At 41.4% G+C, this 19,871-nt stretch overlaps 1 protein-coding gene across 1 annotated transcript in view; it reads left to right on the top strand.

Annotated features, from left to right (window-relative positions):
* The window catches only part of LOC149313057 (uncharacterized), a 386,934-nt gene that overhangs the window by 335,367 nt on the left and 31,696 nt on the right, over positions 1-19,871 (top strand). Inside the window, exons 22-30 of the mRNA XM_089525983.1 lie at positions 1,383-1,427; positions 2,853-2,930; positions 9,467-9,490; positions 12,933-12,977; positions 14,242-14,286; positions 14,769-14,849; positions 17,049-17,111; positions 18,545-18,595; positions 19,579-19,605. Coding sequence (XP_089382109.1) covers positions 1,383-1,427; positions 2,853-2,930; positions 9,467-9,490; positions 12,933-12,977; positions 14,242-14,286; positions 14,769-14,849; positions 17,049-17,111; positions 18,545-18,595; positions 19,579-19,605 — 459 coding nt within the window. The remainder of the gene's footprint in view (positions 1-1,382; positions 1,428-2,852; positions 2,931-9,466; positions 9,491-12,932; positions 12,978-14,241; positions 14,287-14,768; positions 14,850-17,048; positions 17,112-18,544; positions 18,596-19,578; positions 19,606-19,871) is intronic.

Raw genomic sequence — 19,871 nt, forward strand, 5'->3', positions numbered from 1 at the left:
TGAAGATAGCTGGAAGTACCCTTCTGGTTTTGAAAAATGGACATTTTCAATGGGAAGGATTGCAACATAGCTCAAAAGTGAATTGGCTTCCCATGAGAGGTGATTCACTTTTAGTTGACAAGAAAAGAACAGTCTGGACAAGAGCTGCAAGAAGAATGCTAGGAGGGGCTTCACTGATATGTAGTTACTGCACTTTGACCATCAGGCATGTTGCTATGTGAGGAAGGCAAAATGAGAGCATTGTCTTCAATTAAAAATTATACCTCTCAATGCAAGCTTCCTTCCCTCCCAAGAATTCTAGCATTGTAGTAACTTAAACCTTTAGTTGAGCATTTAGAAATATGTATGATATGGTGGTTTGAATTTTAGACTATGACTCTGGAGACCAAGGTTTGAATTCCCATTTGACCATGGCAACCCACTGGGTAGCCTTAGCAAGTCACACTCTTTCAGCCTCAGAAGAAGGCAAAGGCAAATCCCCTCTAATCCAGTCTTGCCAAGAAAATCCCATGATAGGTTTGCTTTGTGGCCATCACAATTCAGAAATGATTTGAAGGGATTCAGCAACAACTAATCCAAAGGCAAAGTTACCAAGAGAATGTGAAAGCACCAAATATAACAAAAGATCAGTGGGCGATTTTCAGTGTCTCACTCTCTGCAATGCTAGAAATTTGGTAACTGGAAGAACATTTCATTTGGTAGGGCAGAATTCTTATGTGGAGAGGCAATGCCTTCATTTTGCCCCACTGTAGCTATATCCTTGTTGTCTATCTGAGGTCTAATAGAGGAATATTTGACACAAATGGCTTTGTTTTTTAATACTAGTCTCTGGAATTCTTATGCTTTATTTTTACTGCTCTGTACTGATTCTGCTACTAGCTTAACCAAACTTCATGATTTACTATGTGCTGATCAAAAGGAAACAGTCTTACTGGTAAGTGATGAAGTACTTCTGTCCAGAGCCTAGAGAAGGTATGTCTTTGAACTACTATGACCAGAATCACGCAGGCAGCATGGCCAATGGCCCTGCTCATTGAAGGATCACAGGAGTTGTAGTGCAATAAAGGAATAGCTCTAAAACTCTGCTTCTATACTGAACACAACCTAGCAAAGCAAACCTGTGGCTGGTCATCAATGGAAGTGGAACAAACCCCTTCTATGTGTAGAGCTCTTTTTTCCAGAATGAGCAGTCCAAAATATATGCTTGGGCTACACTGATAATTCCATTATATTCAATGAATTTCATTTTTGCTCATGCTTCTGTATTGATCAAGGGTGCTCTGTTAACATTTTTTACTTTATTCTTTTTTTCCCTTTGTAATATGCAGTATTAGTAAAGTTAATATGTTTATGTTTATAAATCAATATTGCTTTTTTACTAGGGTGATCCTGGAGACAAAGGTGGTCTGGGGGCAACAGGCCCACGGGTGAGTGACCGAATTTAGCTTGCAATTTTTGTTTGCCTTTCCTTCCTCACTACCAGACTCAGATTGACATTCTGATCAGCATTCACTTTTGTTTGTGTAGTGGCACATTTACCTTGGTTCCCTCCGTGTGTGAGAGAGACTTTGACTTGGTAGCTGTGTATACATCTCTGTGTGTGATAGGTATGTGCACAGATACACATCACCTCACTCTGCAATTAGGACTTGAAAAATTAGTTTCAGTTTTGAGGACAGAATATGCAGGAAAGAGTCTGTTAATCTCCTTCTTTCCAGTTGCAACCCACAGTCACTTCCGTCCTGACATATACTACATGGACGTCTTCAATAGAAACCAGTCTGGAAGCTAGGCCAGTTTTATTATCCCTACATTGCAGACTATGGGACAGATCAAACTAGAGACTTCTTTATTTGCAGCTCAGTTTCTTTGATAATACCCCACCACTGTCCACCAGAGAGTTTCAGTCTTAGGCTGGAATCCTTTTAGGGTAGCATGTTATATCTGGTTGTAGCGGCACAGTGCTTAAATGCTCTGGTGGCACAGTGGCTAAATGCCACTACTGCAGCCAGTCACAGCCATAATATTGTGAGTTTGATCCCAGGTAGGACTCCAGTGTCCACTCAGCCCTCTATTTTGTAGGTCGATAAATTGAGTACTCAGCTGGGGGAATTGGCTTACACATTGTAAACCACGTAGGGAATGTTAATTCACTGATAAGCAATATAGAAATGTACTTGCTATTGCTATTGCTGTTTTGTGCTTTTCAAAGTCCATAGTACAGCCAATCATTTCACAAGCACAGAAACAGCCCTCTGTATCATTTTTACTTGGTAGATGGGAAGCTAATCAACCATTATGTAGTGGAGGATCCAGCATAACTACACTGGAATATATTTACACTGTTGGCTTTATTGTTTAAAAAGTAGGCATATATATATAATCTGCAATGCAACCATAACCCTACGTATTTAGTAAGCATGTGTATTTCATATATGAAGAGAAATGTTTGCTAGTTTCATTCCTTGCACTTTCACTTTCCTCACACAAAGTTGGTATGTCTTAATGGGAGGGCCTGTCCATTTGAAGCAGCCAGTCTCTATGTTCTGGCTCATTCAGGGATATAACAAACTCTTCTGTACAGACATGTATCTCTTATGTGTATAGAACTCACACTTGCAGTCATCATGAACACTCATAAATCCATTGTGTTCAGACTGGAGCCAGCTGCTGGTTCATTATTTAAACTAAATGGTAGCAGAATAGAGTCATGATGCACATTGTAGATCAGGTAAGCTTTTAGGCATCCTTTCTCAGATTAGCTGAAAGTTGGAGAAGTCAGTCATTTGTATATTTTACTCTTGGTTAAAACAATATGGTGGAGCTTTGGTGATGGGATGAATATGTTACAGGGCCCACCTGGACAAAAAGGTGATCAAGGTGCCACGGAAATCATTGACTACAATGGCAATATCCATGAAGCATTACAGGTATGCGATCTGAAAAATACGCAGTATGCATAATTGTGTGCCTTTTGATAAGAGATTTGAATGAATAATCATGCTCTCCATGTTACTAGCATAGGTCAGGAGAAGAGCGTGTGCTTTGAAAGTATTAATTGTATGGTTCAATTCCAGCTAAATATTTCTGCAGATCTGGAGTAGGGCAGTGGGGAAATAGGTGGTTTAGGAAAACAACATTCTGATTCCTTGCAAAGGATATTTGTGTATATGTGTGAACTTTCTTTTGCTGGGTGTTTTTCCTTTAGTCTTTCCATAGCTGCATTTAGAAAAATGAGATGACTATATATCTCCAGGCCTTTGGTTAATCTTGTAATGGGTGTGGAACAGATTTGCTTTGTAACTTTTTGTTCTGAGACTTCATTTGAAGAGATTCCAGTAGAACAGCCTGTGTTTCATTTCAAATAATAATTATTAAAACCAGAAAGTTTTTTTCTTGACATCTTTGTGCCCCTCCATAATTTAAATGGAAGAGTTGATTACTTTAATTTAAGAGCCAAATAACTCAGTGAAGAAATAACAAACATTTATAACAAGACCAGCCAGGATCCAAATTAGTAAATAAATTGATTAAAAATTAACCTCCATAATACATTTATTGGTTGTTCTGCGATTTGCAATCTATTAAAGCAAAGTGTAATCTAGGAATATTGCAGAATATAAGATGCAGGAGGGGAAAATATGGCAATTATTCATAATTGAAGTTACTTGCAGATAGAGGCAGGCTAGTGAAAGTATGTTTGCTCACAGCTGGGTAAAGTACATGGATAAAGAGTGATGTCACCACATGAAAGACAACCATCTGCAAGTCATTTCTGAGAAGACAGTACTGCTGATTTCAGTCTAACCTGTTTTTAAAAGAGTATGTTACAGTGGTGTGGTTTATAATCTCCATAACCTCATGAGGAGCAACATCACCTCCATGACTTACCTTATATACTATCACTCTGCTCTTTGCATGTATTATTTGAATATATCAATGAGACCTGAGAACCACCCCTATAAATATATCTAAAAGCACTTGCGAGGCCTAAATAATAAGAAATAATCTAAAATTCTAAAAAAAAATCCAATTGTAGAAGATCTTTGAATATCGGTCTTTCAATATTAAAAGAAATGAATGGTGGTACTGCGCTATATTAGTTGTATCCTAACAGTTGGTACTGATCTCCTGCTCTTCTGTGTGTTGGAGGTTCTCACATTTTCAGTTCATGGTGAAGTTAGAGAAAATGCCATCTTTGGCAGTTGTTCAGCTCCTCTAAGGATCTATAATGCTATTTCAAATAGAAATTGAAGCCCTGGTGGCGCAGTGGTTAAATGCCTGTACTGCAGCCACTCACTCAAAACCATAAGGTTGTGAGTTCAATACCAGCGAAAGGGCTCAAGCTTGACTCAGGCTTGCAGCCTTCCGAGGTCGCTAAAATGAGTACCCAGATTGTTGGGGGCAATTAGCTTACAGTTGTAAACTGCTTAGACACTGCTAGTTCAGTATGAAGCAGTATATAAATGAAGCTGTTTTTTTTTTTAATTGGCACTGTTGCTTTTTATAAGCCAATTCTCCTAGATGTGTGCTTTAAGACCTGGGAAATAAAGTAAGATAGAGTTTTGTATGATGGTTTGCAATTCCTCTGAGTCATTTCTTCTACTTTATTACATGAGAGTATGCAGTATCATAGATATATGTAAGGCTCTGCCGGCGCCCGTGTTTGCTGCGTCAGGGAACTGCAGCGGACAAACCGCACGGTTCCCCAGTGCAGCAAAAAGAACCCTAAAAAAGCGGGTTCTTCTTGCGGTGCGATTATGATGCCACAAGGTGCCAATGGCACACTTGTGGCATCATTTCTGCGCTGCAACGTGCAGATGCTAAGCATCCGCTACATCAAAATGGCAGCGCCCATGTGGAATGGGCGCCACCATTTTGTACGTGCTTGGCACATACTAGGGTTGGGGGCATCCGGAAAGGATATTGTTTTGGTGGTGTGTAACCCGCCATAGACTCAGTAAGAAAGCTCCAAGCCTTGCTGGTGCAGATGTTCCTCATGAATTCTAAAGAGTCCAAAGTTCAGTGAGATTGTTTAACTAGGGCAGGCAACCTGTATTGTGTTGTTGGATTGTAACTCTTGTTCTTGCTCACTGTTGCCCACTTCTGTTTAAACCCATAAACTCCATGACATATTATTCGTGTAAACCAGGGGTCGGCAACCTCCGGCCCGCGGGCCGGATGCGGCCCGCGGAGGCCTGGCGACCGGCCCCTGCCTCCCCTTGCCGCCGCCGCAGCCGCCGCGGCGGCCGCCCGTCGCGGCGTTTCGCCGCTCTGGGCGCCGCCATTTTGGGCGTCAAAATGGCGGTGAAATCTCGCGCGACCTCCCTCGAGGTCGCGCGAGACTTCGCGGCCATTTTAGCTGAAAAAATGGCGGCGCCCAGAGCGGCCTCTGGGGCTATGGGCGCCGCCATTTTTTCACCCAAAATGGCGGCGAAATCTCGCGCGACCTCGGGGGAGGTTGCGCGAGACTTCGCCGCCATTTTGCCGCCCAAAATGGCGGCGCCCAGAGCGGCGAAAAGCCGCGATGGGCAGCCGCGGCGGCAGCGGCGGCGGGCCTTTGAGAGGCCCGCTGCCGTCCCTGGGGCCCTCCAGGAGGGCTCCGAGGGCGGCAGGGGGCCTGCTGCCGTCCCTGGGGCCCTCCAGGAGGGCTCCGAGGGCGGCAGGGGGTCTCTGGGGGGCCCTTTGCAGTCCCTGGGGCCCTCCAGGAGGGCTCCGAGGGCAGCAGGGGGCCTGCTGCCGTCCCTGGGGCCCTCCAGGAGGGCTCCGAGGGCGGCAGGGGGCCTCTGGGGGGCCCTTTGCCGTCCCTGGGGCCCTCCAGGAGGGCTCCGAGGGCGGCAGGGGGCCTCTGGGGGGCCCTTTAAAGTCCCTGGGGCCCTCCAGGAGGGCTCCGAGGGCGGCAGGGGGCCTGCTGCCGTCCCTGGGGCCCTCCAGGAGGGCTCTGAGGGCGGCAGGGGGCCTCTGGGGGAACCCTTTGCTATCCTTGGGGCCCTCCAGGAGGGCTCCGAGGGCGGCAGGGGGCGTCTGGGGGGCCCTTTGCCGTCTCTGGGACCCTCCAGGAGGGCTCCGAGGGCGGCAGGGGGCCTCTGGGGGGCCCTTTGCCGTCCCTGGGGCCCTCCAGGAGGGCTCCGAGGGCGGCAGGGGGCCTGCTGCCGTCCCTGGGGCCCTCCAGGAGGGCTCTGAGGGCGGCAGGGGGCCTCTGGGGGAACCCTTTGCCATCCTTGGGGCCCTCCAGGAGGGCTCCGAGGGCGGCAGGGGGCGTCTGGGGGGCCCGCTGCCGTCCCTTGGGCCCTCCAGGAGGGCTCCGAGGGCGGCAGGGGGCCTCTGGGGGGCCCGCTGCCGTCCCTGGGGCCCTCCAGGAGGGCTCCGAGGGCGGCAGGGGGCCTCTGGGGGGCCTTCTGCCGTCCCTGGGGCCCTCCAGGAGGGCTCCGAGGGCGGCAGGGGGCCTCTGGGGGGCCCTTTGCCATCCCTGGGGCCCTCCAGTAGGGCTCCGAGGGCGGCAGGTCGCCTCTGGGGGGCCCTTTGCCATCCCTGGGGCCCTCCAGGAGGGCTCCGAGGGACGGCAGGGGGCCTCTGGGAGGCCCGGTGCTGTCGCTGGGGCCCTCCAGGGGGCCCTCCAGCGCTGGTGGCCCCCACCAGCTTTTTTGCCGGTCTCTGACGGGGCCTGGGGCCCCGTCAGGGGCCAGCAAAGGTGGGGAGGCCTGGCCCCCGGAGGGTGGAAGCTCCGCCCCCGGTACGCAGCCCCGCCCCGGAGGGTGGAAGCTCCGCCCCCGGCACACGGCCCCGCCCCGGAGGGTGGAAGCTCCACCCCCCGCACGTGGCCCCGCCCCGGAGGGTTGAAGCTCCACCCCCCGGCTTCGGCCCCCCAGTCGCCTGAAGGACACCAACCCGGCCCCCGGCTCAAAAAGGTTGCCTACCCCTGGTGTAAACAATAGGACTCTTAGAAAGCAACCCTCTACATGCTCCCCATGAGTAAACTCCATTCCTTCCAGGGAGGTTAATATAGAACTGCAGCTTTTGGGCAGAATTTATAATTGTCCATTGCACTAACATAATGTAAATTTTGTATGGTTCCAAAGCAGCCAAAGATTAGCTAAACAAATCTATCTGGGAGAAAAGCTATTGGCACCCAACAGCTGTTTCCTCCAGTGCCTGGTGTCCAGATGGAATCCTAAATCCAGAATGTTTTGGGAAATTTCATGTGACACAATGCAATTGATTTGAAAAAGTAGCTTTCCCACAACACCCTGGCTCCAAGGACCACCTGTATGGAAGTCAGGCATTGGACAAAGGCTGATCAGTGATGAACACTTTCTTTTCCTAATGAAGGCAGCTTTGCCTAACTTCTCTTGTAACTGCTGCAACTGACCTATTTTTGTCCTGCTGCCCAGTTTGTGCATAGTTGCATATGTGAAGCGCATCAAAAGGATTTTGGCTTTCATTAATTTTGTCAAATATTAGGTTCTATGTGAGCACTCCCCCCCCAGCCTGACTTTACTAGGTACTTTTCAAGCTACATCAAATTTAAAATATGAATTATACGACTGTATCATACTATATAAAAGTCCCATATACTTGGCCACAAGTTGCTTGCATTTCTGTAGATCAGGCTCATTGGTTAAAATGAGAACTTTGCTGCTTGAATGCTTGAATTCCATAAAATATGCTCAGGAAATACCTTAGTTTGTTATAAAATATTGCTAGCTGTAACTGCTGGGTATAAAATAATTATTGTGAGAATGTATTAATAGGCACTATTAATGTCTAAATAATGAGAAGTAGGTATTACATATTAAAGCATCACAATCTGTAAAATATAACTAATTAAGATAAAACTCTACACAGCATGAGGCCATCTCAGCTGACTAAACTTTCTTTAATATGCCAACTGTATGTCAAATTTTGACACCAAGTGCGTGTACAGATACTGTTTTTTTAATACAATTTTACAATTCCCATGCTTTTATACACTTCCAAAATCCAACTGTCAGTTTCTTCTACAATGATAGAAAGCTTTTTATTTGGGCAATGTTTAATACCAAGGTTTGCTTTTGTTTTACATTTGTCATTCTCTGATAATTCTCCTTTGTAAAAATTGTTATCAGTCCAGGGCTTTCATGAAACAGGGCTGCTTCTATAACTAAATAAACAAGCACAGTACCGTTCAAGCCATTTTTCATAGAGTTAAGCAGAACTGCATTTTAGTACACTTCATTCTTTATAACTTCACTTTATGTAAAATTAATGCAAGTGTATTCACCTCACAGAAAGCCACTTGTTAAAAAATGCTTACAAAAGCTGGCTCCTAAATCTTTGTTTTATTATGATAATCTCTGTGATGCCACGCCTTTATTGGAGTAATCAAAGTAATTCATTATTAGATCTGGCTACTGGATGGCTGTATAGTCAGTTTTGACTCTATATAGCAGACTATTTTTTAATAATCTTCATGTTACTCTTCCCTTATTACTATGAATGAGCAGTAGGTGGAAAACATAATCAACACACTGCTTTTTAGAACTTGGTTAGTCATTACTTTTTACTGAAAAGTTGTAAATAATATCCAACATTATTCTGCCCAAAGATGGTTTATGGAAGGCGAATTCTCCATTACTTCTTTGCCACAGCATTCCCCAGAACTTCTTGAAATGCTATAGCAGTCCTCAAGCGACCCTCCTATACAGGATGATCTGTGGTCTGTTTGGCTGAAAGGAAAGAGGGAATCACCAAAAACAGCCAAGGAACTCATGGTAGATGTTTTTGCCCAATTTTTGGTGATCATCCCCTTCCTGTTACTTCTCCTGAATAGTTTACTCCACTCAAGAGTGTCTCCTGACCATCTGTGTAGCATTTTTTATAAGGCAATGATGAAGGAGTTGGGAAAACAGGTTCTGTTAATACTCTTCTGCCAACAAGGACCATGTCTATCACTTCATAATGTATCTCTCTTACCATGTGTAGAACATCATGTTTGAGCTAGAGTATACGTAAAGAGATTCATGTCTTAAACTGTTAGTATATCACTGAGATGAGAAGAGACTGCAACCATTAAGTGACTGGTAATGCCCTGACCCTACTAAAAACCTGTAGTAATTTAAATAATGTAGTAATTATCTTTTAAAGAAACAATTGGCCAAACTACAGTATTCTTATTCTTGTGTCTTATTTTTATTCTTATTGCTATCATTTTTCTTCTAAAGTTTTAAAGCTTCTAATGTTTAATTAGCTTGTGGGAAGCCAATTTACTTATTTACAGTGTTACATTTCCTTTTAAAATGTTTAAGTGTCTTTGGTCCTATGAGAGGTACTGGTACTTTGACACTCTTTAATTTCTCTGAGACAGTCAAATATATCTCCCAAACTGTCCCCCTAAATTCTGTGAAATCCATTACTGAACAAGCAACGTATTTTATTTTAAACTGATCATCTGGTAACATTGTCTTCTGTTAATACATTTTGCCAACAGAGGATTACCACCCTAACTGTCACGGTAATTCCAACTGCATGATTTATGGTGCTTTATAACTGTGTTCTTCTGTAGTATTGCATGTTCATAACTCTTCTGATTTAGAATGTGTCTTTGTTCATCAGCCATTGACCCTGTTTGTCACTACATATATTTCTACGTCCAAGATTCTCAGTGCATGCATTGTTGAAAGCTAGGGTTACAGCTCCTTTTGAAATTAATAGTCAATCTTTCCTTCGTTTCAGCAGTAGAAAAAGGACTCAGATTCCTGTTAGCATTGCAAAATGTTTATCATTATAATTATTATAGCTGTATATCAGTGCATGTACTTTGCTGCTTATTTTAGTGAGGACTTTTAAATGCAAGAATTGCAGGACTAGGAATGCTCAATGTCACTTTAATTTTTAAGAATACATTTTGAAAAAAATGAAAGTTGATATAACAGCTATACAGCCAAAGATATGGGCCACACTTGTGACAGTTTTTAATTCAGTTCAGTAACATCTAAGTAACAGTGGTTCAGATTATATGTGAACTGTACCCAGAGTTGGCATCTCAAATACAATGTCATTCCATTAAAAATATTTTTCTCCATTCAGATTCAGTAATGTATAAAGGTTGAGATGGAAACTATTAATCCTAGATCTGAGAAATATCATAAAGAGATATTTTCAGTTGAACTAGTTGTAAATTTCACTGTTCCTCAAGTTTTGTACCTTTAGAATGGCCATGGTCTTTTCTGCCTTCTACTTACATTAATCTTCAGTGGAAGTCAGATGTGCTAGCAATAAATTGAATACAAGTACAGTGTTCTCAGGAAGCCATGTTCTTAGGATACTTTAAAGGCTTCTAGGTCCTTTGTGCTTCTTGTACGGTAATTAGATCTCTCTGGTGCTTCAGTGAAGCCTCTCTTGTTGTCTGTACTTCTTGCATCAGTGGATTTTCTTCATTTAAGATCCTGCTGTAGCACAGCAATCTAAAGATTAAGTACCAATGTGCAATGCTTGTGTTGAAAAAATAGCCCTCAAAAAACCTGCTGATATCAAACATCTTTATTCTGCACTCTTAAGGAAGCCAAGAGCTTGCCTCCTTTACAAGTTAATTGTGGTGACCACAAGAAGTAATGTACTGTGGATTAAAAGTACCTACTGTGCCTGCAGAATGTTTTGTGTTCAGTCCCCTGCAGATCTTGTACCTTTCAAGTAGAAAATTACTTGAAGGATGGTGCAGTGTCTAAAAGTGCAATTCTAACTGGCCAAGGTGCCAAGCTGAGCCCAGCTTTAGGGTAGCTGAAACTGTGTTGATTCCAAACTCATCAGCCTAGAGTTCTCAGAAATTACTTAGGATATTCTGACTGTATCTTACATTGTGGTGGCATTTTGGGTGGGAGGAGGTTTGGATCTGGTGTAATTTGTCTCATCTCTTGCCCCAGCGATTCTCTCACTGTCTTTCTCTCAATCTTTCTCTCTCTCTCCACATTCCTCTCCTTATTTACTTTTTGCTTTCCTGCCAGCTTACCTTAGCCAACAGAGCAGTTCTGTCATCAGACTGCTTTGTGAGCAAATCTCTGCAAGCAGCCAGAAAAAGTATTCTGACTGACGAAAGTGGAATGTGCTCTCTCTACTGCTTGTTTTACTTGTTTAGCATTTGTGGAACCATTTGGCATCTACTGCTTCTGGAGATCATTTTACTGCAACAGAGGTTGTCAAGACCAGAGGAAGCACATGGACATAGTTTTGGATATATAGTTCACTTTGGAATATGTACAGTATCATTGCAATGTGGCTATTACATATAATATATAATCATTGTGGATAGATAGATAGATAGATAGATAGATAGATAGATAGATATCTGAGTTCTGAAGAGTATTTTAAATTGTTTTTCAATTTTAAAAATCTCTGTATTGTTTTGAATTTTTTTACCCATTGTGCATCACCTCAGGGGGGCCAGTGCTCTGGGGCAATATATAAATGATTAAAGAAATTGAATTAAATAAATAAGAGAGTTATGCCTACAGAAGAGCATCTCTTTGATAGAAGAGGCTTGTGCCTAATACCTACCATGCAGAGACAGTATATCTTTGCATTAGGATTGCACTATAGGATTCTAATGATCTATCGCAAGTCAGCAGGTAGCATTAAGTTCAATAAGTTAATGGCCTAATAAAATATTATCAATACCCGTTCTTGACTCTGCACCAAAATCATGAAGGAATCCAGTAAGAGCCACCAAATATTATGTGCACTGTGTTGAAAAGGGGACATATTTCTGATAATCAAGTTCAACAATGCCATGGAAAGTTTGAGTTTTCTCTGCTGTCAGTTTGCATCCATAACCCAGATGGTTTATCCCAGAGCATTGAAAGTTACTGTTTAAAAGTAGTTGAATATTAAATACATTGCTAAGTTTCCCATTAATTTATTACTATGGAAATTACCAACTTCACATCCATTTTAGCTAGTCATTACTAGGGATTGAAAGAATATTTTAAAAAAATATTCAGAAAAAGGGTGAAAAATATGGGGAGTTTTTAGTATCAGGAAAACCAGGGTGAGTGGAATCTTTGATTGACAAGAATCTTTGCATTTCAGGACTTATTTTAGGATTTAACTAAAAGGTTGTACACATATCCAGTTTTTAAAAATAAAAATAAACCCCAAATGTGTTTTTTTTTTAAATGGAGGGGATAAAAAAACATTTTCACGATGTGAGTTTCCTTAGTTCATCACCACTTTTTGACTGCTGTGTTTTACCCCAAGATCCTTTTCCTTCTGTGAAATGTCTTGTAATGGTGATGCCTAGGAAATGATTCTTCCACAGTCCTGACAATTTGGTCAGGGCAACCTACTGCTCTGAACCATGCAGTTTTCCTTATGGTTCATCTGATGTCCAAAAAACCAAAAACCCAGATAGAGGCAAGATAGTGTACACTTTGAAAATGAATATAAATTTAAGCATGAGTTGTGGTATACTCCAATATAACACTTTAACTGCATCTAGTCATGTTAAATATGATACAAGGGAGCCTGTTGACTGTTACATACATATTTAGGTTCTCCCCATTGCATGTCTGCAATGTCGACCCCTATAAATGATGCTCTAGATATTGACAAAAATATATACATGGAGAAATTTTAATAGGCTGTTCATCCTGTGGCCAAATTAAATAGTAAGATGTTTAATACTTTATTACATGAGAAAATATAGCTAGATAGCTATAATAGGAGTTTGTTTGTTTCATAATGTCACCATGAAGTTTAACTGTAATATAATCTGTTCATAGAGGTCCATTTATGGTTGTAGATGGTGTTGGTTTGTGTCCGTTTCCATTCAATGTTTTTGTTGTTGTCGTCGTCATGTTGGCTTGCTGTTAACAAATATTAGAATATGTATGTCTACGAAATATGCCATGTGAAACTATGAAAGGTGGCATACTAAAAATTGATTTTGTTTTTGTCTTTAGGGTCCTCCAGGCCCACCTGGACCCCAAGGGTTGCAAGGAATAAAGGTGACCTTCCAAATTTTTCTCATTTGACTGGAATGTTAATTAATTTGTGTACAGTATATCTTAAGTCTAAACAAAAACTGAAGCAAAAATTTATATAGGTGTGCAATATGAGGCATTGTGTGCTCGCAGGATTTTTGTACAGATTCAGACAGCACTAGAGGGTGGGAAATTGCCAAAAATGAATGGTGTATAATAGTGGTTATCTTTTCTAGACAAATGTAAAATAATAGCTGTTAAATTAATTTATTAATTCCCCTGAACTAAATTTTGCTTAAAGCACTATTTTGATAAGATAAGATAAGATAATAGGGTAGTCATACATAGCTTCTGTTGTTCTTGGAGCCATTACCTAAAGAAGAATCTTGTTTTGCTCATAGAGCAGCAGTTTTTGGGACAGACCAATAGAAGCTATTGGACCTCACCCTGGGAGAAAGCTAGAGTTTTCCAGGATTGTTCCTAACTATCTCTTTCATTATGAAATGCCTTAGCATCTTTTAGTGTTTTATCTTCCTAGACTGCTTATCCATGACATGTTGGATTGTTATAAATCAGCATAATTTGTTTATAATTGATCAGATGTGGATATAACACTAAGGCCTGAAACAGATGGGCAAAAAAGCCCACTTCCGCGCAGCTTGGGGGTGTGGTAATCACATGACGCATGCCCCCAAGCCACCTGGAAGTTGCAGCCAAGTTGGCCCAACCTGGAAAAGCCACCCTGAAAAGGAGGGGTAAAAACTGCTCCTTTACAGAAGCCACTTTGAAACAGTGGTAATGGGCTGGATTGGGGGCCGTGCATGTGCGGTTGCCACAGCTCCAAGGTGAGCGACTCTGAGGTAGCCCCAATCTGCCCCTTGGGGGCACTCTGTTTCTCCCTTAGATGATAGTTTAGTGATGCCAGACTAAATATATTCAAATGCTGGAGTCACATCTTCTGACCATTAACAACGCCTTAAGAGACTGGAGCCATCGAAAGAACAAAAATTGGTTCTGGTTAACTATGGTTTGTTTCTGATCCTGGATTGTTTTAACAAACTACAGTTTAAACTAATCAGAGTTTCCGCTCCAGACAAAATTATAATCCTTCTTAATATAAGAAACAAATTCTAGTTATATGTTTGCCATCTAATCCTGACAGCCATTTCAGACAATGCAGAAAAGGAAACCCCTGAGCTCACATTTCAATCAGGCTTATTTACATAGCATTAAACAATTAATTAATAATGATGTATTGAAACTTATGTAGCTGAATTTCACTTTGCAGGGTGAACCCGGATCCCCAGGATTATCAGGTGCTGATGGAGAGCAGGTACTTGAACAATTCCTCATGTGGCAGATCAAAATAATGATATAATTTTTTTTTCAGAATAATGATTTTTACTGCAAATATTTTTTTATTATTAAAAGTTCTTATTAGGTAAGAATGATGCAGCTGAAATATGTGACAGTAGCACCAATAAATAACTTATAGATGTTCCTGGATTCTCTTCTGAAGTTAATGTTCAGTACTAATTCCAGATTCTTCCAACCTAGCAGTTCGAAAGCATGTAAAAGTGCAGGTAGATAAATAGATACCATTTTGGTGGGAAGGTAACAGGGTTCTATGCAGTCATGCTGGCCACATGATCATGGAGTCATCTTTGACAGCATTAGTTCTTCGGCTAAGTAATGGAGATGAGCACCGCCACCTACAGTCGGACACGACTGAACAACCTTGTCAAAGGGGAAGCCTTTACCATTTGAAAAATTCCAATCATACAGGTTTCATTGTCATAAATGTTACTTTTTCAGGGACCCAAAGGGTCAAAGGGTGATATGGGTGACCCTGGAATACCAGGAGAAAAAGGAGGGATTGGACTTCCAGGATTGCCAGTAAGTTTGTTTTGGTGGATATTTCTGGTAGTAAGTCACAGTATTTTTAATGACCATTTCACTGTCTGCTTAATCTCATCTTAATTAAATACTTTTAAATAATTTCCTCTCACAACTAACTTGGAGTCATCTACATTTTTGTTGGAAGAGAAAGAACAAGAGAGGCTTTGTCATTGATTGTAGTGTCACTGAAGCTAAAGTGTTAGGGTGAAACATTTCATATTTTTTAACATAGATATAATTGTCTTGTAAATATGTGTCTTGCAAAGCCTAGATATATATTTGTTTCTGAAAACTTGTAAGCCCTTTTGTAAGGGCAATGCACTCTTAAAGGTTAAGGTCAAAATTAATAGATTGAAGGAGACAGGGATAATACAGGAAGAAATGTCCTATATGTACTAACATGTATGTTTGCTATTGTTAATTGTCATCAACTTGCTTCACACCTACGAACTGGCAGCAGCCACCACCATTGCATTTAAGCCAGCTCTGGACAAAATGTAGTCCTGGGGCTGCATGTGGCCTCTGAAGGGTATTTTTGCAGCCCTTGAATCCTCCAGGTTCCGTGGATTACTCCTTTTCTGACAAAAAAAAGTGAGCATCCCAAGGCCCCTAAGGGTGGCTATTCAACTTTTCAATTGGTTGGCCCTTTGCACTATTTCATTTAAACTACAAACTTTTTTTTTTTAAAAAAATGAACTTCTTGTAACTTGTTTTTCTTTTCTGTTTTTGGCCTTTGCAGCTCTTGGGTTAGATATTACCTCATACTCATCACCGTTGCCCACCTCACATTTTGATAAGTAAACCAACTGACCTTTTTTCAACCAGGAATATGAAAAAAATCATTTTAAAATATGAACATGAAACAATTCATAAACATTTACACAGTCTAAGCTCTCTGACATATTTGCATGACATTATTGGCAGTGTTCTATGCACAGTAGGTTACTGTGGCTGTGAAAAGTCTGTTCCCTGTTAGCAGCCTCTTATGAGATCTCACCACATACAGAAAACAAGAAAAGATCCTGCTGAGCATGGATGCCATTGAGCTACTCATCATTTCCTGTGTCACCACAATTTGTGATGTTGTCAAACTTAACAATTATTCAGTCCACAGAACAAAATGGCCTAGCCCATAATATTTGGAGATACTACACAAATTATCAGAAAACATTTGTCTAGTTTGTAAAATGAGAACCTGCACATGCATTTAGAAAGCAGTGATAAGGCTGCAAATAGTATGTATATGTGCAAAAAAGTATTACCTTGTGGGAGAGATAGCTAAGGATACATATAAATTGCATTCCTTCATGACTTGCTTTAAAAAGTTACTTTTTAAACTACAACTTACAGAAGCTACAGGTAGTAATTATTGAAAATTTTGAGCTAGATGGATTAGCGGACTAAATCTGAATAAGGCAGGCTCCAACATTTCTATTAGTACAGTAAACTGGAAATTACAGAACAAATCCAATTACACAAGGTATCTGCATCACTGAATTACAAATCAAAATGATATGGGCAAGTTAAACCTTAGCAAGTGATATGGATAGTATGCCAGTAATTTTCAACTTTTGGCCCTCCAGATAGTTTAGACTTCAGCTTCTAGAAGTGTTAGGCAACAGAGGCAATAGTCAAGGATTCTTAGAGTTGATGTCTAAATATCTGGATAACTAAGGGCAGAAAACCACTCTAGTATATATTACTCTAAAGAGAAACTATTAATATGATAGGGCGGCAGTACTATACGCTCTTATTTGGGAGTACCAATAATAATAAAATTTATTTCTATTTTTCCACCTCTCCCAGATGGATCAAGGCGGGATTACAACCCAACAGTAACAATAAAATACAAGAATAAAATATATAATTTCAAACATTAAAACAATTAAAAACAGTGCAGTCAACTTTTATAAGATAAAATGTTCTGATCCTGGATAGAAGAGTGAATGATGCCATTACAGAAGATTGGGTGGGTAGGCTTGCCGGAAGAGATCCTACTTAGGTAGGAGGAGTGCTGTATTTCTAGGAAAATGTGTGTGGAGTGCTTGAAGGGTTCTTGAGAGGTGTAAAGCAAAATAAAATGTATTTTTTCCCAATTACAATTGTAAGTAACATCTTAGAAACCCATCTTTCAGCCAAAAAAAATGAGTTGAAAAGATGAAAGCATTGTTCAATTGTTCAATAATGATTTTGTAGGGATCCAGTGGCACAAAAGGAGACAAAGGAGATGTTGGCTTGCCAGGTCCACAAGGTCCCTCTGTAAGTCTTGCAATGACATTTTCTTGTTTCCATAAATATATACTGTTGGTTCTCCAATCCTAGTTTATTTTGTCCTTCTTCCAACAGGGACAGCTACTGAAAGACAGTCCTCAATTTGAAAAAACAAAACAATAATGTATTAATAATGATCAGATGTTGAGAAATTCAAAGAAATTGCCATGTTAGTCTGGATCAATAAACAAAGGGATCTTGTAGCACCTTTGAAACTGAGAAAAAGAAAGTTGGTAGTAAAAACTTTTGTAGACTTAAGTGTACTTTCTCAGATGCATGGAGTGATGTGTGCTACAAGATGTTGTACTACTACAAGTACCTGTATACTACAAGATGCTACAAGATGTTGGGAAAGTTAGATTTTTTTGCTACTATTCTCAGAATTCTACAGGCAGCATGGAGAACTTTCCTAAGGCATGTATTAATGGCAGCAGGCAGAACTAACTAATAGTTATCCTGTGAATATGGTCTGGGAGATGAAACCTATATTTAATCACAGTTAGACAGCAATCCTAAATGTGACCAAGTTAATTCATCAAAAGCTCTTATAGGCTTTTGCCAGCAAAACATAAATTTAAGTGAAACTAGGGGAAGAATTGCTTGTTTTGCTGGGGGGGTGGTGGTGGCAGGGAGAGAGGAGTCTTTTAACAACAAAGCCCAAGCCACTGAAAGCGATGAAAGGGGACTTTGTTTTTCTGTGACTGCCGCTTTTATTCCATGTTGAAAATGAGGTTGTGTTCAGGAACGTTTTGGGCCAGATGATTCAGCCTCTTTCATAATCTTGTCACCACCATCACCACACACTCCCCCTCTTCAAGGTTGGAGCTGGGAGCAGCCCTGAGAGAGTGATTGTTAACACAGAGGCAGAACAGATGGCCCCTTTGGAGCAGCTTGCCACCACCCCTTTGAGTGGGCTATAGACACTGCATGCCATGGCTCCAATCCAGTGGTTTTCCAGCTCAAAAAGAAACTGCAAAATGCCACTCCTTTTTGAGCCAGCAAAATGCTACCCTTGCCACTGTTGTGGTGCTTTTGTTCCATTGCTTCAGTGCAGTGTGTATAAATGCTGTGCTGCAGGAGCATACTCATGCCGCCCACCATCTAGTCAGGTGGGCGGTGTGACGGCGACTTGGGGGTGGAGTTGGGACATGTGGTGTGTGATCCCCCCACATGCCCCCACTCCATACTGATGCCAGCCCTTTTGTACAGCCCCACAGTCTCTTCCTCTGAGGTCAGAGCATTTACAGGCATTGTCATATATCTTAGAACATGAGATCCTCTTTTTTAATGGCCCATAGGATGCATTTCATGTGACCCTAGGACTGCAGCCTCTAAAGGATTACAAATTTCAAACAAAACAAAAAGCAGTGACCAGATAATCATGTGTGCATGTGAACTAATTATATTGGTTTCATATGTAGATTATAGGACCACCAGGACCTCCTGGCCCACATGGTTCCCCCGGGCCTATGGTAAGTGTTTTCAGGTATATCTCTGTTGCAGTTAAACTGGGTCTCCTCTCCTGTCCTAGGCAGTTTCAGGCAATTGAATTCACAGAAGAAGTATTTAACCTTCTGGGAGGAGGTGGGAAAGGTAGGAATTGTTGGGGAGAGGCAGAACCATGACATACAAACTGATGAGGCAGGTGTACTTGTGTAATGGGGCAAATTATGACTTCAGTTCTGGAGTGAGAGTGTCTTTTGACCATATCGATTTTGTTACGTATCAGTTGGTTTAGTTTAGCTGTATATGGAAAAGCCACTTAGAAGTTAATGCTTAAGAGATGTATTAGAGCTAGAGTCTCTGATTTTGCACCTCATATCCTCACAACTCCAAATTTTGGGGGTGGGGGTTTGTGGAATCAGTTCTGTGTGTCATTCTGTTTCTTTTGAGTAGTTCATCCTGCATTTTCAGATGTAGCTGCTGCAATACAGCTCTGCAGTTGTGTGTACATCTGCCAATGCCACCCTCCAAAACCTACCTACCTCTTGAGCCAGGCAGTACACCATCTGAAGGGGTTCCTAGGTGCTGCAGATCAAGGCACTTGGAAACGATGACTATAGTGCTTTCCCAATCACAGGTTATGTTGAGATCAACAAGTGGAAACACCCCTCACCCACAGGGTTCTACCACAGTTGTTTGTCACGACATGCTCCACAACTGGGAGAGCACTACAGCGCCCTGATTTTCAGAGCATTGGAAGCCCTTTGGTGGTGGTGCTGCTTGACTTAAGAAAAGGGTTTTGGGGACACATTTGATAATTAACAACCATAAACATGAATTTCAAAAGTTACTAAATCATAGGTCTGCTTTATAATCTCATACCTATTAAACAGGATGCCATCCTGAATTCGCTGGCATTTGGATAACCAAAGGGGAAAATCTACCTATACTTAAGTGTACTCTCTGCTACAAGACTGATTTTGATAATACTGATTTTTCTTTCCTTTTTCAGGGGCCTCATGGACTGCCAGGCCCAAAGGTAAAGAATCCAGGCCACAACAAGCTTCTTTCTGTTAATTTGTTATGTTGTCATTCTCATGAATCATGTTGAAGCATGCAGTCATGTTTTGTTCTTTGTCTCACTTTTCTGTTAATTTTTTCTGATATTTTTAAACCTTTAAGCAGCTGCTTAAAATAAAATGTTAAAACATACTTTTAAAAATAAGGATTTATGGCAATTTCCTGTGTCTGTTCCACATCACTATAACCCAAATTAGCTTTCTATAATGTTAATTATAGAGAGCC

Source organism: Sceloporus occidentalis, unplaced genomic scaffold (genome assembly GCF_023333645.1).
Source record: "Sceloporus occidentalis isolate IW3139 unplaced genomic scaffold, rSceOcc1.0.p SCAF_5, whole genome shotgun sequence".
Classification (NCBI taxonomy): Eukaryota; Metazoa; Chordata; class Lepidosauria; order Squamata; family Phrynosomatidae; genus Sceloporus; species Sceloporus occidentalis.